General features: G+C 37.6%; 2 protein-coding genes across 5 annotated transcripts in view; one reads left to right on the forward strand and one right to left on the reverse strand.

Moving 5' to 3' along the window:
• The window catches only part of LOC138314964 (DNA mismatch repair protein Mlh1-like), a 103,373-nt gene that overhangs the window by 47,429 nt on the left and 35,702 nt on the right, over positions 1-20,242 (reverse strand). The window contains exons 3-4 of the mRNA XM_069255628.1: positions 2,410-2,522; positions 792-883 (exon numbers count right to left, since the gene is read on the reverse strand). Of these exons, the coding sequence (XP_069111729.1) occupies positions 792-883; positions 2,410-2,518 (201 nt within the window). The 5' untranslated portion in view covers positions 2,519-2,522. The remainder of the gene's footprint in view (positions 1-791; positions 884-2,409; positions 2,523-20,242) is intronic.
• LOC138314965 (adenosine receptor A2b-like) overlaps positions 4,097-20,242 on the forward strand; it is a 34,229-nt gene continuing 18,083 nt past the window's right edge. For 2 of the 4 annotated variants that reach the window (XM_069255632.1, XM_069255635.1), the window contains exon 1: positions 14,351-14,720. The gene's annotated coding sequence lies outside the window, so the exon portion shown is untranslated. Of the gene's footprint in view, positions 4,207-14,350; positions 14,721-20,242 lie in introns of those variants that run through there. The other 2 variants (XM_069255633.1, XM_069255631.1) reach the window with 2 other exon arrangements.

Here is a 20,242-nt window from a genome sequence, read left to right on the forward strand (position 1 = left end):
CCTGAGATAATAAATGGATGGGAGTCTTTAGTCTTACCTGAGATACATTAATGGAGGATTTTAGTCTTACCTGAGATACATAAATGATGGGAGTCTTTAGTCTTACCTGAGATACATAAATGGATGGGAGTCTTTAGTCTTACCTGAGATACATAATTGGAGGGAGTCTTTAGTCTTACCTGAGATACATAAATGGATGGGTTTTAGTCTTTGAGATTGATTTTAGTCTTACCTGAGATACATAAGGATGAGATGGGAGTTTTAGTCTTACCTGAGATACATTAATGGATGGGAGTCTTTAGTCTTACCTGAGACACATAAATGGATGGGAGTCTTTAGTCTTACCTGAGATACATAAATGGATGGGAGTCTTTAGTCTTACCTGAGATACATAAATGGATGGGAGTTTTAGTCTTACCTGAGATACATAATTGGATGGGAGTCTTTAGTCTTACCTGAGATACATAAATATATTTAGTCTTACTGAGATACATAAATGGATGGGAGTTTTAGTCTTACCTGAGATACATAAATAGATGGAGATTTTAGTCTTACCTGAGAACATATAATTGGATGGAGTTTTTAGTCTTACCTGAGATACATAAATGGATGGGAGTTTTAGTCTTACCTGAGATACATAAATGGATGGGAGTCTTTAGTCTTACCTGAGATACATAAATGGATGGGAGTCTTTAGTCTTACCTGAGATACATAAATGGATGGGAGTTTTAGTCTTACCTGAGATACATAAATGGATGGGAGTTTTTAGTCTTACCTGAGATACATAAATGGAGATACATAAATGGATGTGAGTTTTTAGGAAGATATGCCTGGTACACTGTATCTAGTGACTTCCTCAGGGCACTTGAATCCACCAATCGATCTGTGTAGAAATAAACATAAGGCTTAATGCAATTACTTCACTTGTAAAACTGACTCTAGTGAGATTGGGCCTTGCTTGACTGAAGGTCATGGTCATTTAATTGAACAATTTTTCAGCCCCTATAATTTTTTAAATTTTATTTGATTAACCTGTCTGTCACCCTTTCATGCTACAGGTTCATATGAGGTCTATGGATGAGACACTTTGTTTGATTATTTTAACATCATATTAATAGCCAGGGTCATATGAGACATTTCATTATTGAAAGCACTTAAAGAGATATATCATTCACATTTGACCCATGTTGGGCCACGTTGGCCGAGTGGTTAAGATGTCTCAACATTTTACCATAAGCCTCCACCACTGGGTTGCAAGTTCGAATCCCATGTGGGGCAGTTACCAGGTACTTACCACTGGTCGGTGGTTTTTCTCCAGGTACTCTGGCTTCCCCCCACCAACAAACCTGACACATACTTACATGACCATGGCTGTTAATAGGACCCCCTCATAAAACCCCATTGCGAACTTACGCTAAAGGTCAGGTTCATTCAATAGAAAGAAACTGGTAACATTTTATTCCAGCATGCTACATGTCAAATATTAGATTTCTGAATTGGTAAGAAGACATTAAAGTTTTGAAAATTATAATTGATCCCTGTAAAGTAAAGGTTGAGGTCATTCATTTGAACAAACTTGGCAGCTCTTGATATGAGTCTCTTACTTTTTTTTCGAAAAAAAAAACCATTGTGTAAAGAGTAGCTGAAATACTTATACTGCAAAGTGTTGCAGCATAAGTTCATTAGACAGGTAAGCTTATACAATGTATTAAATCCCAAAATACAAAAAGTAAATGAATATAATGCAGGCCTTTATACTACACAGAGGAAATCTTTTTCTTCATCATAAACTCCAAAACCACCGAGTGAGTTTATCTAAAATCCCATCAACTATCAGGGGAAAGCTACCTATGATTTATAAAGAATAATGTCACTCTCTGGGCCTATTCTCTAGTACATCATATTTAGTCAAACTGGGAATTTTATGCATACTATTACCTATTTCTCCAAGGAAATTTAAATTTTTTTTAAATCACGTTTTAGCCTTTTATATCAACATAAAATGCAAATCTGAAGCATCATTTGAGAACTTAAGCAATAAATTGGGAGAAAAGTTTGCTATCTTCAACCAGAGATGGGGCCAAATATCAGCCCAAAAATGCATTAAAGTATAGGCCCTGCACTCTTTATCTGCCTACCAATAAATCACACCTAAAAATCAATTAATCAATAATCCCAAAACGAAACAGCTAGCAGCAATATGAAAACTCTTTTTATTTCGTAAAAGCAAATCAATTTCCAGTTGGATGAGTTTCAGGAGGCAGTTCTAATGGTATTTTTAGTATGGCTGAATAATCTGATTTGGTGGAGACTTTTTACGACTGGATTGGATCGTTGGAGCTTCTATGCTCAATGTACTTTTCCCCTCACGTCTACCAGATTCTGTCTGACACCGGCAGGTGGACTTACGGTTAATAAAGAGCAGCAGGGTGCACTTCTTGGTGGAGTAATTAGCATTTGTTACAAATCCATGGACTTTAAAAGACAGCTTATTGTCTTCATGTTCCACCTCCAACATCTCCCTGGAACGACATAAAACAAATCTATACAGCAAACTGACTTACTGATCAACTGCTATAGGTTAATTTGTTTACAGAAAATAAACTCAGTGCATGATTTGTAGACACTATATTAAATTATACTGACAGGATTTCCATGACTCTTGACATTCTGAGGTATAAACAGCAATCAAGTTTATTATGGTGAAGGAACTTCTAGTTACTGTACATGAACTAGAATACCAACATATCAGGAAGGGCTCCGCTAAATGACTCAACCAGAATATCAGACTCTATCATAAGAATTAAAGTAGTATGTATCAGTTTTGTATCAGTTAGGTGCAAAACCCATTTTATTCTCTTTCTTTATATCAATGATGGCTGCTAAGGAGCCATTTTGAATCTAGTTTGCCAAAACAGGCACGTAACAGATCTAGATGACATGGGGAAATCACTGTACCAAATTTGAGAACACTATTCCATTTCCTTACATACAAAACTTTCATTTTTTGGTCATTTTTGAAATTCATGATGGCCGCTTAGTAAACTTTTTGTATCTGGTTGCCCTCCGTTATTCAGCAAATCTGAGTGACTCTGATGGTATCGTGCAATCAAATTAAGAGCAATACTCCACTTCCTTCTATCATTATTGTACAAAAAGAAAAAACAGACAGACAGAAAGGAAGGGAGAACAGATGGTCAGACAACCTGATAGCTATAGGGCACCCTCATAAGCACTTTTATTAGTTCTATAAGCCTGAGGTATACAAGGCAACACAGGGAACAAATTACTATAGTAACAGTGACCTTGAACTTTAACTTTCAATCTGCTTTTTGCCATGCCCTAGCTTGCAATAGTAAACTAATATATATCTTTGTCTTCAATCCCCCCTCCCCCACTTTTCATCTATTGTGGAACAGTTAATGATAGTTTTATTGTCGTTAAATTCCTTCAAAAAGCCGCTCCCAACAGAATTTATGTTTTATTTTTTCCCCTCATAAAATCCCCTTTTACAAGTATTCTATTTCTCTTCATAGTAAGTGTGATCACTAATTTTATATCTTTCTCAGCAATAAGCATAGTTACCAGAGTGGATATTTTATTACATTTTCATCCTAACAGTCTACCTCCTATGGTGTAAAAGTTAAGAACATATGTGTTAACTTCTGAAAAGGTAACATGAAGAATTCTTTTTGTGGTTAAATTTTCAGAGAAACATCATTATGAGTGCACACGTACTTGCAAAAGCTCACAACATAACTGATAAACAAGACTAAATATAGATACATTTTTTTTCTTTAGCCATGATTTACTAGATAAGGTGATACTGAAGGCTATTATATCAATACAATATGACTGCAATGTCTTCAACAGGAAAGACAGAAAATCTCCTGGATTCTAAAAATAAAGATACTGATCTAATCCAGTCTCCCGACAGGATTTAACAATGGGTGACATGATTCCGGCCCAAATGTGTATAAATTCCTCTTTATTACTATTGCTAAGATGTCTCTTCAGGTCACCTTGAAATTATATGTACCCAAGGTTTGTATGGAAATGAGCGAGTCAGGTGTAAAAAGGTTGCCATATGATACTAGTCAAGTCTATTTATATCTGTAAGACTATACGAATTCTCAGCAACAATTAAAACGGTGGTGTATACTGGGTGAGACATGCACACGGGGTAGGAACCGGACAAGTGATAGAGTAAGTATGAAATTCTAATTTATTTTTGACATATACAGTTAATTAAAAGTCTCCTATTGCCTGAGATGCCAATCAAACAGACCAGGTATTGTACATATAACTTTACAATGTGTATGCTACGTACAACATTTATTCTTACATAAAATATACTGAATTTTTGATAATAAGCTATGGTTTATATTCTTTTTTTTTGTTAGGAAATCTCAGGCTTATTTTCCAGACCGGCCTTTTTTCAAGTGTGTCTTATTTTATCCTGATTTAGACTTACTTACAAGACCGGCGTGCTTTCAAAACCTTTCTCATCAGTGGTCATTTTAAACATATTTGATGATACAATTATGATTTTATTTAAATACATTTACATGTATGTATGTAGGTAATAAAACAACAACACCACAGAACATTAATACCTTAGATTGTTCACTCTTTAGATGTAGTCAGCTAATTTTTGAGATAATTTTGCTGCAAGCAATCAAAAGCTGAGTACCAAGTATGCATGGTCTTCTTCAAAGCCGGCATATTTATAAGGTATATTTGACTGTAAGAAATTGAATGATCTACACCAGCTTATTTTCGATTCAGGAAATTGTCCAGATTTTAAACAATATATATAGATACACACGCATAACAGAGCATGAGGCATGGCGATCGATTGGTCAATTAAGTATAACTGTAACTTAAACATATTAGATTCCTTGAAAAGGAAGTAGTTATCAAGTATCAAGCCCAGAAAACAGCAAACTTGTAAGACATATATATTCTGTACTATTATTCTCAAATTTCAGTTACATCCAGACAACTGGTATTATGTAAAATGTTTATCAGTTCATTAACATGTCTAGAATTCCAAAGAAGTTATATAACATTGGACTCTTTCCATACCCTTGTTGCAGTCAACAAGTTTTTACCCTCTCTCTTCCCCTTTGTCAACTATAGGAATATTACCCTCTCTCTTCCCCATTGTCAACTATAGGAATATTACCCTCTCTCTTTCCCGTTGTCAACTATAGGAATTTTACCCTCTCTTCCCCGTTGTCAACTATAGGAATTTTACCCTCTCTCTTCCCCGTTGTCAACTATTGGAATTTTACCCTCTCTCTTCCCCTTTGTCAACTATAGGAATATTACCCTCTCTCTTTCCCGTTGTCAACTATAGGAATTTTACCCTCTCTTCCCCGTTGTCAACTATAGGAATTTTACCCTCTCTCTTCCCTGTTGTCAACTATTGGAATTTTACCCTCTCTCTTCCCCATTGTCAACTATAGGAATTTTACCCTCTCTCTTCCCCATTGTCAACTATAGGAATATTACCCTCTCTCTTTCCCGTTGTCAACTATAGGAATTTTACCCTCTCTTCCCCGTTGTCAACTATAGGAATTTTACCCTCTCTCTTCCCCGTTGTCAACTATTGGAATTTTACCCTCTCTCTTCCCCATTGTCAACTATAGGAATTTTACCCTCTCTCTTCCCCGTTGTTAACTATAGGAATTTTACCCTCTCTCTTCCCCTTGTCGACTATAGGAATTTTACCCTCTCTCTTCCTGTTGTCGACTATAGGAATTTTACCCTCTCTCTTCCCTGTTGTCGACTATAGGAATTTTACCTCTCTCTTCCTGTGTCGACTATAGTCGACACTCGATATTGTCAAAATGGTGGTTTATTGCACCTTTGTTCCAGATTGCAATATCAAAATAAAATCTTGATGCAGGTTTTGAATAAATCTTAAGATTATTTCTAAGTCAATTAAAATAATTGCACTAACCTTAGCATATTTAAATTAAATGAATTAGCACACAACAACTGGACATTTTGTCTGGTATTTTCTCAAAAACCTCCGGGGGCGAGACTTATCACAACTTCCAGGAGTTAAGTAAATTGTCAAAATCCAAAATGGCTATTTATCAGCCATGTTGTTTCCTGATTATTCATAAAATGCAATTGGTAGATCTATTCCGTCTTTGCATATTACAGAGTTAGCTCCCTTGTGGGTAGGTATTGGTTGTTACGTCATTATTTTGTGAGCGCAACTCACGTCGTTTTCTCTGAAATGTATGACGTTACGCTCTTAAACACATGACGTCACAATCAATACCTACCCGCAAGTGCAGATAAGTGTAATATGCAAATTCGGAATATGGTCCAAGAAGAACCTACAGTAAAACCCCATTATATCGCCACCCGTTTTAGCGCCAAACCCGCTTATCACCATGAATTTATTCAGAACGGATTTCCCTTCATACAAATACACCTGTTATATACCACCAAACCCGCCTACCGCCATCCGCCATCACATTCGTGGAACAAATGATTAAAATACCACTATAATGACCTTGTTAATATCGCCAAATTCTGTTAATAGGGGCACATGTTTTCGTAAGGTTCTCGAATGTCGACCGACAGGTAACCAGCTACACACACTATGGCCGTGTTTATGACCACGTGTACACAGTGAAATTAATAAACCATATGGGTAGACCTTTGTTATTGTTTTACAGGTAGGTGTCACAAGTTGTGGTGAATAAAACTCACTTCTGTATATGTGTTTTACTTACTATCAACGTTAGTTGTTTATTGACAAAAATGAACCCACAAGTCTGTTTCTCAATATCGCCTTTTGTTTATATTGGACCATAAAATGGGACTAGCAATTTCTAGTGCGATATAAATATTACGTGCGTGCAGAAGAATCCATCGATTACTAGTAAGATCGTCTGAGTGCCGTTTATTACCGGTGCACATGTTTTGATATTTGCAGACATGTGCGCAGAAGTGAGGTTACAACCACACTATGCTTGTTCAGAACTTCCATACTTCATTTATAGGTGGGATTTCCTGGGATAAAAATATCATGTAACCGAAAAAATCCCAGCTAGCCGGCAATTACGGCACGATACTTGGTAACAAAAACGAGTTCAGTTTTCATATTTTACACACATAAAGCTTGCATATTTATTGAATGACTATTATTGAAATTAACTTTGATATCAGTTTAATTTTGGAACTATTCATATCGCAAAATAAAAAGAGGCCATACAGTACACAGACTGACTAGAAAGCCTGTTTCAGCATGACACCGAAGGAATTCCTATATTTATAAGGCCAAATTCAAACTTCAACAACAAATCTGATATACCGCCAAACTCAATATATCGCCAAAATCTAGGGAAACAAAAGGTGGCGATATAACGGGGATCTATTGTACATTATACGAAATGTCAGTGAGCTCCCATCAGTGCTTTTCAAGAAATAGTGATAACAATTAAACTGCAATTGTCAAAATCATATCGGCCATCTTGTTAAATTGATCTTGAAATTCAAAATATATAGGTAACTAGGGCCAAAGGAGAGACAGATCTCTTATAACTAATTTCTTGGAAATAGCAGTAACAGACTTGAACTAGCAAAATCAAAGATGGCTGCCTGTCTGCCATCTTGTTGTCCAATCAGTTCCAAAATGTAATATGCACAACTTAGGGCCTTTGGGAGCTTACATATGAAAGTTGAGACAGATCCCTTCAGTACTTTTTAAGAAATAGCAGTAACAATATTCAATATACATTATGAGTGCCTAATGGCCATATTATTGTCTGATCAATCCGAAAATACAACTTACACAACTAGGGTAAGAACTGTAAATGGACAGACAGACGATGATGGTGGGCTCATAAGAAGTCAGCAGACCTGAGATTTTGTATAGTGAATGTGCAGTGTGACAACTGCTCATTAGGAAACAAAGGTTACAATTGATGGCTTTGGCTTCATTGCAAAGAATCTGTATCAATGAACTTAAGTTACTGTATCAATGAGCTGTTACATTGTTTGTAATATTCATTTGACCCAAAAATATTCCATGGTGTAAATCAGTTGCAAACAATATTTTAGTCACTATAGCAATAGCTTTAGGTAGGCCCCAGGCAAAAGTCTGGCCCTCTGGTTCACCGAAACACACATTGACCTCAAACTTGGTCAACAGATGTATAGTGTCCACATGAAAATAATGCCATGTTAACGGCTGCCCTGCAGGTCAGGGCACAAGGACGGCTGTACCTGCTGACCCCAATGCATGATTTTAATTTAATTTGGGATCTGATCAATTATAGTTCTTATGATTTCTATTCTTCCTATTCCTACAAGACTTTTTCTTTGGACTACATTTAGATTTGATATTGTTGCTTAAACAAGACATAAGATATTCTGTAATATGTAAGATATGCACAGTGAATGTGACAACTAGGGAGGTTACATGTAACTGTACACATGGCCTAAATCCCGGAGCTAGAAGATGATGAATGAAGTCGACCGTGACACAAACAATATTAATAGTCCTCAGGTAATTGAATACCTCGAGAACACAAGAATCACACACTTTATTTTGTCTGCCAAGGCCTAATAAAACAAGAATTTCAGATAGAATTAATGTTACACTGGTATCATGTTTTTGTTATATCACGTTTTAATCTGAAGCCAGGCTATCTATTACCACAGCTATAGGTAAAATCAAACCTGTCTCAATATAATGTCATAATACTGGATCTCAAAATGGAAAAAGAATTTCCTCAGGGACTTTCAGGAAAAGCAGTTAATAATCAAGTAATATCCCATAATTATCCCTATCAAAGGAGATTCCTTTCCACAATATCAAAGAAATCAAAGACGCTCCCTTATTTAATGTAAATTTAGAAGCAAGACTCTCCCTTATTTAATGTAAATTTAGAAGCAAAGTCACTGTTAAACTTCTTATAAAAGAGGATATTAAGATAACATCTCGCCCCCTCCCTCCATCAAACTTGTGCAAATTTACATGTACTTGTAACTGAACTGAAAAGATGATAGTAAAATAAAAATTCTGTCATAACTCCAAATGAATATGTTGCTATTTTAGTTTAGTGATTTTTAAATACAATCCATTAACAGATTATTAAGCAGGACTTAAGGAATTCATACTATGAGACTTAATTTTCACTGTGTTCTAGTCTGAATAAGTTCCTCTTATTCACTTGATCATGACCTTGAGACTACAAGGTCAGATTGCTATGACATATCTATCCTATCAACAGCCAGGGTGGACTCCCATGTATGTGGTGTCTTGTGTGTGTATAGTGCGAGGTGCAAGGTGCGTGTTTTGGAAGACTGAGCTATATTTTCCTTCTTGTAGTGGAACTCCTGCTCTTTTTAAAGTTGAAGGTCATTTACCTTAGTAAAGACTGTACAAAAGATATAGCAAAAATCTCCCTTTAAAGTTGACTGAAGAATGTCAAGGTCACTGCATGATTTGGACAATTTGGTGAACTTTAGTAATAGGATGCTTTAATTGTTTTATATTGGTCAAATATCTGACCATTGGTGTTTTTTAACTTATGAGAGTGGTATAAAGGAAAGATAATTGGTACAGAATGATTAAATGACAAAGGGATGCACAAAGACAACTTGGACAGACCACAAATCAAAGACATTGCAATAAAATCAGTGAGATATATCAGTCTGCCATGGATAATGGTAAGCTAACTAGAACCAATATATTATACAGACACTCCACTCACTTTATCAATTTAGACAAAATCTTTTCCATATCAACACTGCTAGAAAATTGTTCTAGCTCCACACCAGCAGAATTTTACTGTTTATAGCACCAATATGGTGTGACTTTGGGCTAGCTTGTAATCCCCCACAGAGGGAGGCACATCTACTGGAATGTTTGTCCAGCCCTTTGGTTATAACAAGACACTGGGGAGATCTTTGTGTCAGCACTGAATATTCCATTTTTATACTAGACTTTCATTATCTCTGTTTTAGTATTCCACTAGAAACTTAAATCAGAGATTAAGCAGACATCAGAGATATCTAAGACAACAATTAAAGAGAACAAACAGTACAAAATTTGACTTTCAAAACCTTTAACCTTAACCCTAATTTGCTATGCAGGTCATACTAAAAATTGAATGCCTTTGGACCTCCAGGGATCAAGGGATTAGCCTACCAAAATATAAGATGGTTTAGAAGTCAATACGAGTGAAGGTTTGTTATTCAGACAATGTACTGCTCAAGAGAGTAGTGATAAACTCATTCACCAACTTAATACAATTCCAAAGGCTGGACTAGTTCATTTTGAATTTTCAGAGATGAATGAGTTACATAGCCAATTGTCTTAAAATCATGGAGGTCTAAATCAGACTTTTCTAATTCATGATGAGAAATGTTTAGATCAAAGACTTTTCAATGATATCTGCTACAAGTCTGATAGGATTTCTTTGGGGATGCATACATATATATTTGCAACAAGAGGCCCATGGGCCTTAACGGTCACCTGAGTACAGATATAGAATGGAACAAAGACATATAAACACTATATACTGGCCCTTGACGTTGATCAACGATTTTACAAATTTGAGTTTTTAATATATGAAGAGCATTTGCTTCCATCAAACCTGTGAACTCAGAATTTTTTTTAAAGTTTTAGTCATTTTGACCCAGTTTTGTCTCGCCCCTCTGGTCCCCCAAGTGGTCAGCGAGGACCGACATGGATATTGATGTTAAACTGCTATATCTCAGGCTAATAACTCTAATCAAGTTTGACTCATAAAAATTGAGCCAAAAATGTTAATAAATGTGTTTTTCCTATATAAACTAAAGAAAACTTGACCCCCTCCACAGGGGGTAACGTGAGAGCCAAGGTTATATAACTCACAATTTTATAAAACACCTTAAGACCTTTCCATCCATAAAGTGTATTTGATTCTACCAATTCCAGAATTTTAGAAGAAGATTTTTGAAGTTTAAGCCTAGGGTTTTACTACATTCTGTGACCCTCGGGTAGAATATTCCTATCCTTCATATCCACATATGAAAGAGTCTTATAATCTTCAAGGAAATAATTAAGTTTTATGACTATTTTTATCAAAATTATGGTTTGTGTGGCCAACTTTTAATTACCTAATGAGAAGCTTAACATCTCAGTGTTGTACCACATAAATTCTAATTAATAACAAGTATCACAACGATGATAAGAAATATATTGATGACTGTTTCCAACAATTCATGGAATTTCCATCCTTCGCTTTCAGGACATATCGTAGAAAAACATTATTGAGGTTAGGTTTAACCTTGGTTGAAACATGAAAAAATAAACTGAAGTTTTTTTCGGAAGTAAGACATTTATCTTTGTTACCAAGTTTGAAGAAAATCAGTTAATATTTATTACAGTTATTGTCCGGAAGTGGCAGAAAATGACTTATTTTTTGTTAAATCAAAGGGCCATAACTCTGCTAATTAAGATCTGCCAAAAGTGGCGACCAAACTTGGCTAAGCCATTAAGGCATATAACTTTGTTACCAAGTTTTAACAATATTAGTTTTAACATTTGTTAGTTATTACACAGAATCTGCAGAAAAATGACATTTGTAGTAAATTAAAGGGCCATAACTCTGGTAAATAACATCCGCTGAAAGAGTTGATCGAAGTTGGCCAGGCACGTAAGGCATTCAACCTTGTTACCAAATTTGAAGAAAATCGGTTAATATTTTCCTTAGTCTAAGACTTTGTGCTAATTAACCCAAAATGAAAAGCTTCGATACTAAAAGCTTGATAGTACCACAACTGTCCACAAGTAGATTTTTAATTCCCTTCTGGTAGGAAGGGGCAGAATGGAGAATGTTGACATATAGAACATACAGTAAAACCTGCCTTAGTGACCACCTCTGTATAAAGACCACCTTTTTAATATGACCACTATCTTTATTGGGCAATTTCAACACAACTTTTACTGTGTATAAGTCATTTTTCACTTCCCCTTGGTTGGTCTTTATAGACAGTTTTAACTATACATGATAAAACTGTAAAACAATGGATTTGCTTGTGGTTTTTTTGCTACCCAATTATTTCATGAATATTCTGATAGTATTGACAATAAATTTTGATTGCTTTCTATTTCTGGTTTAACAGTAATCACTACAACAAAATAGAGGCCATTATGTTAATTAGTGCTAGAACGGGTAACCGGATAACCGTTTTACAGTTCAGTTTCAGCTTGTATCCGGTTAGCATTTTAGCTATCCGATAAGTGCCATATACATTTCGTACGGCAAAAATAATCCTCAAAGTAATGTAATTCCTGTACTAATGGCCGTCTTAATTCACCTATAATATAAAGTATACATGCTTTCAGAAGCGCAATTTTGTAATGAAATTAAAAGTGTTACGATCAACAGTGTTGTTTCGGAAGTAAGACATTTATCTTTGTTACCAAGTTTGAAGAAAATCAGTTAATATTTATTACAGTTATTGTCCGGAAGTGGCAGAAAATGACTTATTTTTTGTTAAATCAAAGGGCCATAACTCTGCTAATTAAGATCTGCCAAAAAGTGGCGATCAAACTTGGCTAAGCCATTAAGGCATATAACTTTGTTACCAAGTTTTAACAATATTAGTTTTAACATTTGTTAGTTATTACACAGAATCTGCAGAAAAATGACATTTGTAGTAAATTAAAGGGCCATAACTCTGGAAACTGAAAGAGTTGATCGAAGTTGGCCAGGCACGTAAGGCATTCAACCTTGTTACCAAATTTGAAAGAAAATCGGTTAATATTTTCCTTAGTCTAAGACTTTGTGCTAATTAACCCAAAATGAAAAGCTTCGATACTAAAAGCTTGATAGTACCACAACTGTCCACAAGTAGATTTTTAATTCCCTTCTGGAAGGAAGGGGCAGAATGGAGAATGTTGACATATAGAACATACAGTAAAACCTGCCTTAGTGACCACCTCTGTATAAAGACCACCTTTTTAATATGACCACTATCTTTATTGGGCAATTTCAACACAACTTTTACTGTGTATAAGTCATTTTTCACTTCCCCTTGGTTGGTCTTTATAGACAGTTTTAACTATACATGATAAAACTGTAAAACAATGGATTTGCTTGTGTGGTTTTTTTGCTACCCAATTATTTCATGAATATTCTGATAGTATTGACAATAAAATTTTGATTGCTTTCTATTTCTGGTTTAACAGTAATCACTACAACAAAATAGAGGCCATTATGTTAATTAGTGCTAGAACGGGTAACCGGATAACCGTTTTACGGTTCGGTTTCAGCTTGTATCCGGTTAGCATTTTAGCTATCCGATAAGTGCCATATACATTTCGTACGGCAAAAATAATCCTCAAAGTAATGTAATTCCTGTACTAATGGCCGTCTTAATTCACCTATAAAGTATACATGCTTTCAGAAGCGCAATTTTGTAATGAAATTAAAAGTGTTACGACAACAGTGTTGTTATCGGAAACTGGATCGTCACTAAAACGCTTATAGGTGTCACTTGGCTTCTATGCAAATGTTCCAGTGAGCGTGATGTGTGCAAATGCCGTGTGCAAAAGAAGCCATGTGCAGGAAGTAGGCATACTCATCCAGAACTCATCGGGTATTATCGCGAGAATAATATCTATTCCCCGAGGAGTTCTGGATGTAGGCATACTTTGATGTTGTAAGTGTTTACACCGATTTTCATTCACCATCATGGTTTTATTAAAAACAAACAAAAAAAATCCAATTCGAAGTAATTATTCTTTGTGTTAAATGAGTGTTTCCTGAAAGATATGAATAATTGTTATGGAATCCAGACGAAGTATGACTAATTCATGGCATCGATGTACGACTGAAATGTTACTTACTTAAACAGCTACAAAATTGTACGGTTATCCGGTTACGTTTCGGTTAATCTGATCCGGTTAACCGGTTGGCATTTTTACTAACCATTCCAGCACTAATGTTAATGTATAATGAACATTTCATGTTATTTAGACTTTGGCTAACAGGTTTTGTATACTACAATAAAATGTATAAAAGCTTAAAGCAAGACTTAATTTTACACGGACATATGGTCATCGAGACCCTGGGGGTAAGACTAAACGAAAGCAAGTGGGGTTTCACACCCCAATCAGCTAGAAAAATAAACATCATTTCACAAGAGCCAGACTTAATGATATGATTTAACATTGTTATCATACACATGGTCTAGTTAAATATACCACTAATTTGCTTTATCAGTGAATCTGTGTATTATCGTGGACTTGGAAAGTTGGTATGAAAACATTTGATATCCGTAACAGTGATATAGCTGTGGGCTAGATATAACACTGACTACAGATTAAAGCCAACACATTTAACAAGATTATTTACAAATCTCTTTTGTCGGTCATCAATTATTCAAAATAAATTTCCAATACAGACAATTACCAACTGTGACAATTGGGTTACATCAATACATGGTGGTCAAGAATGATCCACAGGGTTACTTCAAGTTCAAGGCTGTTTAGGACTGATATATCAGTGTACCTTACAGACTGGACACAGTGGCGACTGGAGCTACCAACCTAATACATTATGTTTCTGACTGGATATCTTAAAGTGTGGGGATCAGACTTGAAAACTATCAACTGATATATGTTACAGTTCACATTGACTTGAGTGTAAATGATGTCATATAGCACTCTTGGATAACACTCGGAAACTTTCAATGTAAGTTACATTTCATCATTTTATATCTCCTAGTCTTATGTGAGAATTGGTTTCGAAAATACCACTTTTAAGTATATTAAATTTCTCAACAATGTTTCTAAATAAGCCTTAGAGATATGCAGAGAATATTTTAAATTATCAATTTGTAAATGCTTATGGGCCATATTCTATGATGACATTACTGAAACACTTGAACCACCAACTTCAATTTTTTCTGTTTCTTTTTTTTCTCTCTTCACTTTCAGTTTTTTTTTCTTTTAATTAATTTGTCGAACTAACACTACAGAAATCATAATAATCAATAAGTATCTTATTGATTTATATCACAGTCGTAATGGTGTTAAGGTATTTCATAGAAGATTAGGATTATCTCATGGTCTACCTAATGTAAGGTGACACTAATCTTAATGCAGATACCACGCGACATTAGGATGAGTAAGAGCCATATTCATTTATTCTAAAATAACTAGGTTTTTAAAAAACTAAATAGGATTTGTCTTAAATAAGACAATGATATATTCAGAGACATGCACCATTTTATATCGGGCATTTTGAGCTAGACATGCACCATTTTATATCGGGCATTTGAGCATAAATCTTTTATCTAAAATCCTAAAACTCTACCTACAGGTTAAAAACTGTCAAAATGCCACATTACAGTAACTCTGCCACACCTGGGTAGTTACAGGTAACACTGTCAAACCTGGGTAGTTACAGGTAACACTGTCACACCTGGGTAGTTACAGGTAACACTGTCACACCTGGGTAGTTAGTAACACTGTCACACTGGGTAGTCAGTAACACTGTTAACACTGTCACACCTGGGTAGTTACAGGTAACACTGTCACACCTGGGTAGTTACAGGTAACACTGTCACACGGTAGTACAGGTAACACTGTCACACCTGGTAGTTACAGGTAACACTGTCACACCTGGGTAGTTACAGGTAACACTGTCACACCTGGTAGTAGGTTACAGGTAACACTGTCACACCTGGGTAGTTACAGGTAACACTGTCACACCTGGGTAGTTACAGGTAACACTGTCACACCTGGGTAGTTACAGGTAACACTGTCACACCTGGGTAGTTACAGGTAACACTGTCACACCTGGTAGTTCAGGTACACTGTCACACCTTGGTAGTTACAGGTAACACTGTCACACCTGGGTAGTTACAGGTAACACTGTCACACCTGGGTAGTTACAGGTAACACTGTCACACTGGTAGTTACAGGTAACACTGTCACACCTGGGTAGTTACAGGTAACACTGTCACACCTGGGTAGTTACAGGTAACACTGTCACACATTGGTAGTTACAGGTAACACTGTCACACCTGGGTAGTTACAGGTAACACTGTCACACCTGGGTAGTTACAGGTAACACTGTCACACCTGGGTAGTTACAGGTAACACTGTCACACCTGGGTAGTTACAGGTAACACTGTCACACCTGGGTAGTTACAGGTAACACTGTCACACCTGGGTAGTTACAGGTAACACTGTCACACCTGGGTAGTTACAGGTAACACTGTCACACATGGGTAGTTACAGGTAACACTGTCACACCTGGGTAGTTACAGGTAACACTGTCACACATGGGTAGTTACAGGTAACACTGTCACACCTGGGTAGTTACAGGTAACACTGTCACACTGGTAGTTACAGGTAACACTGTCACACTGGGTAGTTACAGGTAACACTGTCACACTGGGTAGTTACAGGTAACACTGTCACACCTGGGTAGTTACAGGTAACACTGTCACACCTGGGTAGTTACAGGTAACACTGTCACACATGGGAAGTTACAGGTAACACTGTCACACACTGGTAGTTACAGGTAACACTGTCACACTGGGTAGTTACAGGTGTCACACTTGGTTACAGGTAACACTGTACACCTGGGTAGTTACAGGTAACACTGTCACACATGGTAGTTACAGGTAACACTGTCACACATGGTAGTTACAGGTAACACTGTCACACCTGGGTAGTTACAGGTAACACTGTCACACATTGGTAGTTACAGGTAACACTGTCACACTTGGTAGTTACAGGTAACACTGTCACACCTGGGTAGTTACAGGTAAACACTGTCACACCTGGGTAGTTACAGGTAACACTGTCACACCTGGGTAGTTACAGGTAACACTGTCACACCTTGGTAGTTACAGGTAACACTGTCACACCTGGTAGTTACAGGTAACACTGTCACACCTGGTAGTTACAGGTAACACTGTCACACCTGGTAGTTAAATGTAACACTGTCACACATTGGTAGTTACAGGTAACACTGTCACACCTGGTAGTTACAGGTAACACTGTCACACATTGGTAGTTACAGGTAACACTGTCACACATTGGTAGTTACAGGTAACACTGTCACACATTGGTAGTTACAGGTAACACTGTCACACATTGGTAGTTACAGGTAACACTGTCACACATTGGTAGTTACAGGTAACACTGTCACACATTGGTAGTTACAGGTAACACTGTCACACATTGGTAGTTACAGGTAACACTGTCACACATTGGTAGTTACAGGTAACACTGTATCTGGATAGTTACAGGTAACACTGTCACACCTGGGTAGTTACAGGTAACACTGTCACACATTGGTAGTTACAGGTAACACTGTCACACCTGGGTAGTTACAGGTAACACTGTCACACATGGGTAGTTACAGGTAACACTGTCACACCTGGGTAGTTACAGGTAACACTGTCACACATGGGTAGTTACAGGTAACACTGTCACACCTGGGTAGTTACAGGTAACACTGTCACACCTGGGTAGTTACAGGTAACACTGTCACACATGGGTAGTTACAGGTAACACTGTCACACCTGGGTAGTTACAGGTAACACTGTCACACATGGGTAGTTACAGGTAACACTGTCACACCTGGGTAGTTACAGGTAACACTGTCACACCTGGGTAGTTACAGGTAACACTGTCACACATGGGTAGTTACAGGTAACACTGTCACACATTGGTAGTTACAGGTAACATTGTCACACATGGGTAGTTACAGGTAACACTGTCACACCTGGGTAGTTACAGGTAACACTGTCACACCTGGTAGTTACAGGTAACACTGTCACACACTGGGTAGTTACAGGTAACACTGTCACACACCTGGGTAGTTACAGGTAACACTGTCACACATGGGTAGTTACAGGTAACACTGTCACACCTGGGTAGTTACAGGTAACACTGTCACACCTGGGTAGTTACAGGTAACACTGTCACACCTGGGTAGTTACAGGTAACACTGTCACACATTGGTAGTTACAGGTAACACTGTCACACATGGGTAGTTACAGGTAACACTGTCACACATGGGTAGTTACAGGTAACACTGTCACACCTGGGTAGTTACAGGTAACACTGTCACACATTGGTAGTTACAGGTAACACTGTCACACATGGGTAGTTACAGGTAACACTGTCACACATGGGTAGTTACAGGTAACACTGTCACACCTGGGTAGTTACAGGTAACACTGTCACACCTGGGTAGTTACAGGTAACACTGTCACACCTGGGTAGTTACAGGTAACACTGTCACACATTGGTAGTTACAGGTAACACTGTCACACATTGGTAGTTACAGGTAACACTGTCACACATTGGTAGTTACAGGTAACACTGTCACACATGGGTAGTTACAGGTAACACTGTCACACCTGGGTAGTTACAGGTAACACTGTCACACATTGGTAGTTACAGGTAACACTGTCACACCTGGGTAGTTACAGGTAACACTGTCACACCTGGGTAGTTACAGGTAACACTGTCACACATTGGTAGTTACAGGTAACACTGTCACACATTGGAAGTTACAGGTAACACTGTCACACCTGGTAGTTACAGGTAACACTGTCACACCTGGTAGTTACAGGTAACACTGTCACACATTGGTAGTTACAGGTAACACTGTCACACATTGGTAGTTACAGGTAACACTGTCACACCTGGGTAGTTACAGGTAACACTGTCACACCTGGTAGTTAAAGGTAACACTGTCACACATTGGTAGTTACAGGTAACACTGTCACACACCTGGGTAGTTACAGGTAACACTGTCACACATTGGTAGTTACAGGTAACACTGTCACACATTGGTAGTTACAGGTAACACTGTCACACCTGGGTAGTTACAGGTAACACTGTCACACATTGGTAGTTACAGGTAACACTGTCACACATTGGTAGTTACAGGTAACACTGTCACACCTGGGTAGTTACAGGTAACACTGTCACACCTGGGTAGTTACAGGTAACACTGTCACACATGGGTAGTTACAGGTAACACTGTCACACCTTGGTAGTTACAGGTAACACTGTCACACATTGGTAGTTACAGGTAACACTGTCACACCTGGGTAGTTACAGGTAACACTGTCACACCTGGGTAGTTACAGGTAACACTGTCACACATGGGTAGTTACAGGTAACACTGTCACACATTGGTAGTTACAGGTAACACTGTCACACATTGGTAGTTACAGGTAACACTGTAACACCTGGGTAGTTACAGGTAACACTGTCACACATGGGTAGTTACAGGTAACACTGTCACACCTGGGTAGTTACAGGTAACACTGTCACACCTGGGTAGTTACAGGTAACACTGTCACACCTGGGTAGTTACAGGTAACATGCACTGGTAGTTACAGGTACGCTGTCACATCTGTGTGTTACAGGTAACACTGTCACACCTGGGTAGTTACAGGTAACACTGTCACACCTGGGTAGTTACAGGTAACACTGTCACACATGGTAGTTACAGGTAACACTGTCACACCTGGGTAGTTACAGGTAACACTGTCACACCTGGGTAGTTACAGGTAACACTGTCACACGTGGGTAGTTACAGTAACACTGTCACACCTGGGTAGTTACAGGTAACACTGTCACACATTGGTAGTTACAGGTAACACTGTCACACATTGGTAGTTACAGGTAACACTGTCACACATTGGTAGTTACAGGTAACACTGTCACACATTGGTAGTTACAGGTAACACTGTCACACCTGGGTAGTTACAGGTAACACTGTCACACATTGGTAGTTACAGGTAACACTGTCACACATTGGTAGTTACAGGTAACACTGTCACACCTTGGTAGTTACAGGTAACACTGTCACACATTGGTAGTTACAGGTAACACTGTCACACCTGGGTAGTTACAGGTAACACTGTCACACATTGGTAGTTACAGGTAACACTGTAACACATTGGTAGTTACAGGTAACACTGTCACACATTGGTAGTTACAGGTAACACTGTCACACCTGGGTAGTTACAGGTAACACTGTCACACATTGGTAGTTACAGGTAACACTGTCACACATTGGTAGTTACAGGTAACACTGTCACACATTGGTAGTTACAGGTAACACTGTCACACATTGGTAGTTACAGGTAACACTGTCACACCTGGGTAGTTACAGGTAACACTGTCACACCTGGGTAGTTACAGGTAACACTGTCACACATTGGTAGTTACAGG

The sequence above is a fragment of the Argopecten irradians genome, chromosome 2, assembly GCF_041381155.1.
Source record: "Argopecten irradians isolate NY chromosome 2, Ai_NY, whole genome shotgun sequence".
NCBI classification, from domain to species: Eukaryota; Metazoa; Mollusca; class Bivalvia; order Pectinida; family Pectinidae; genus Argopecten; species Argopecten irradians.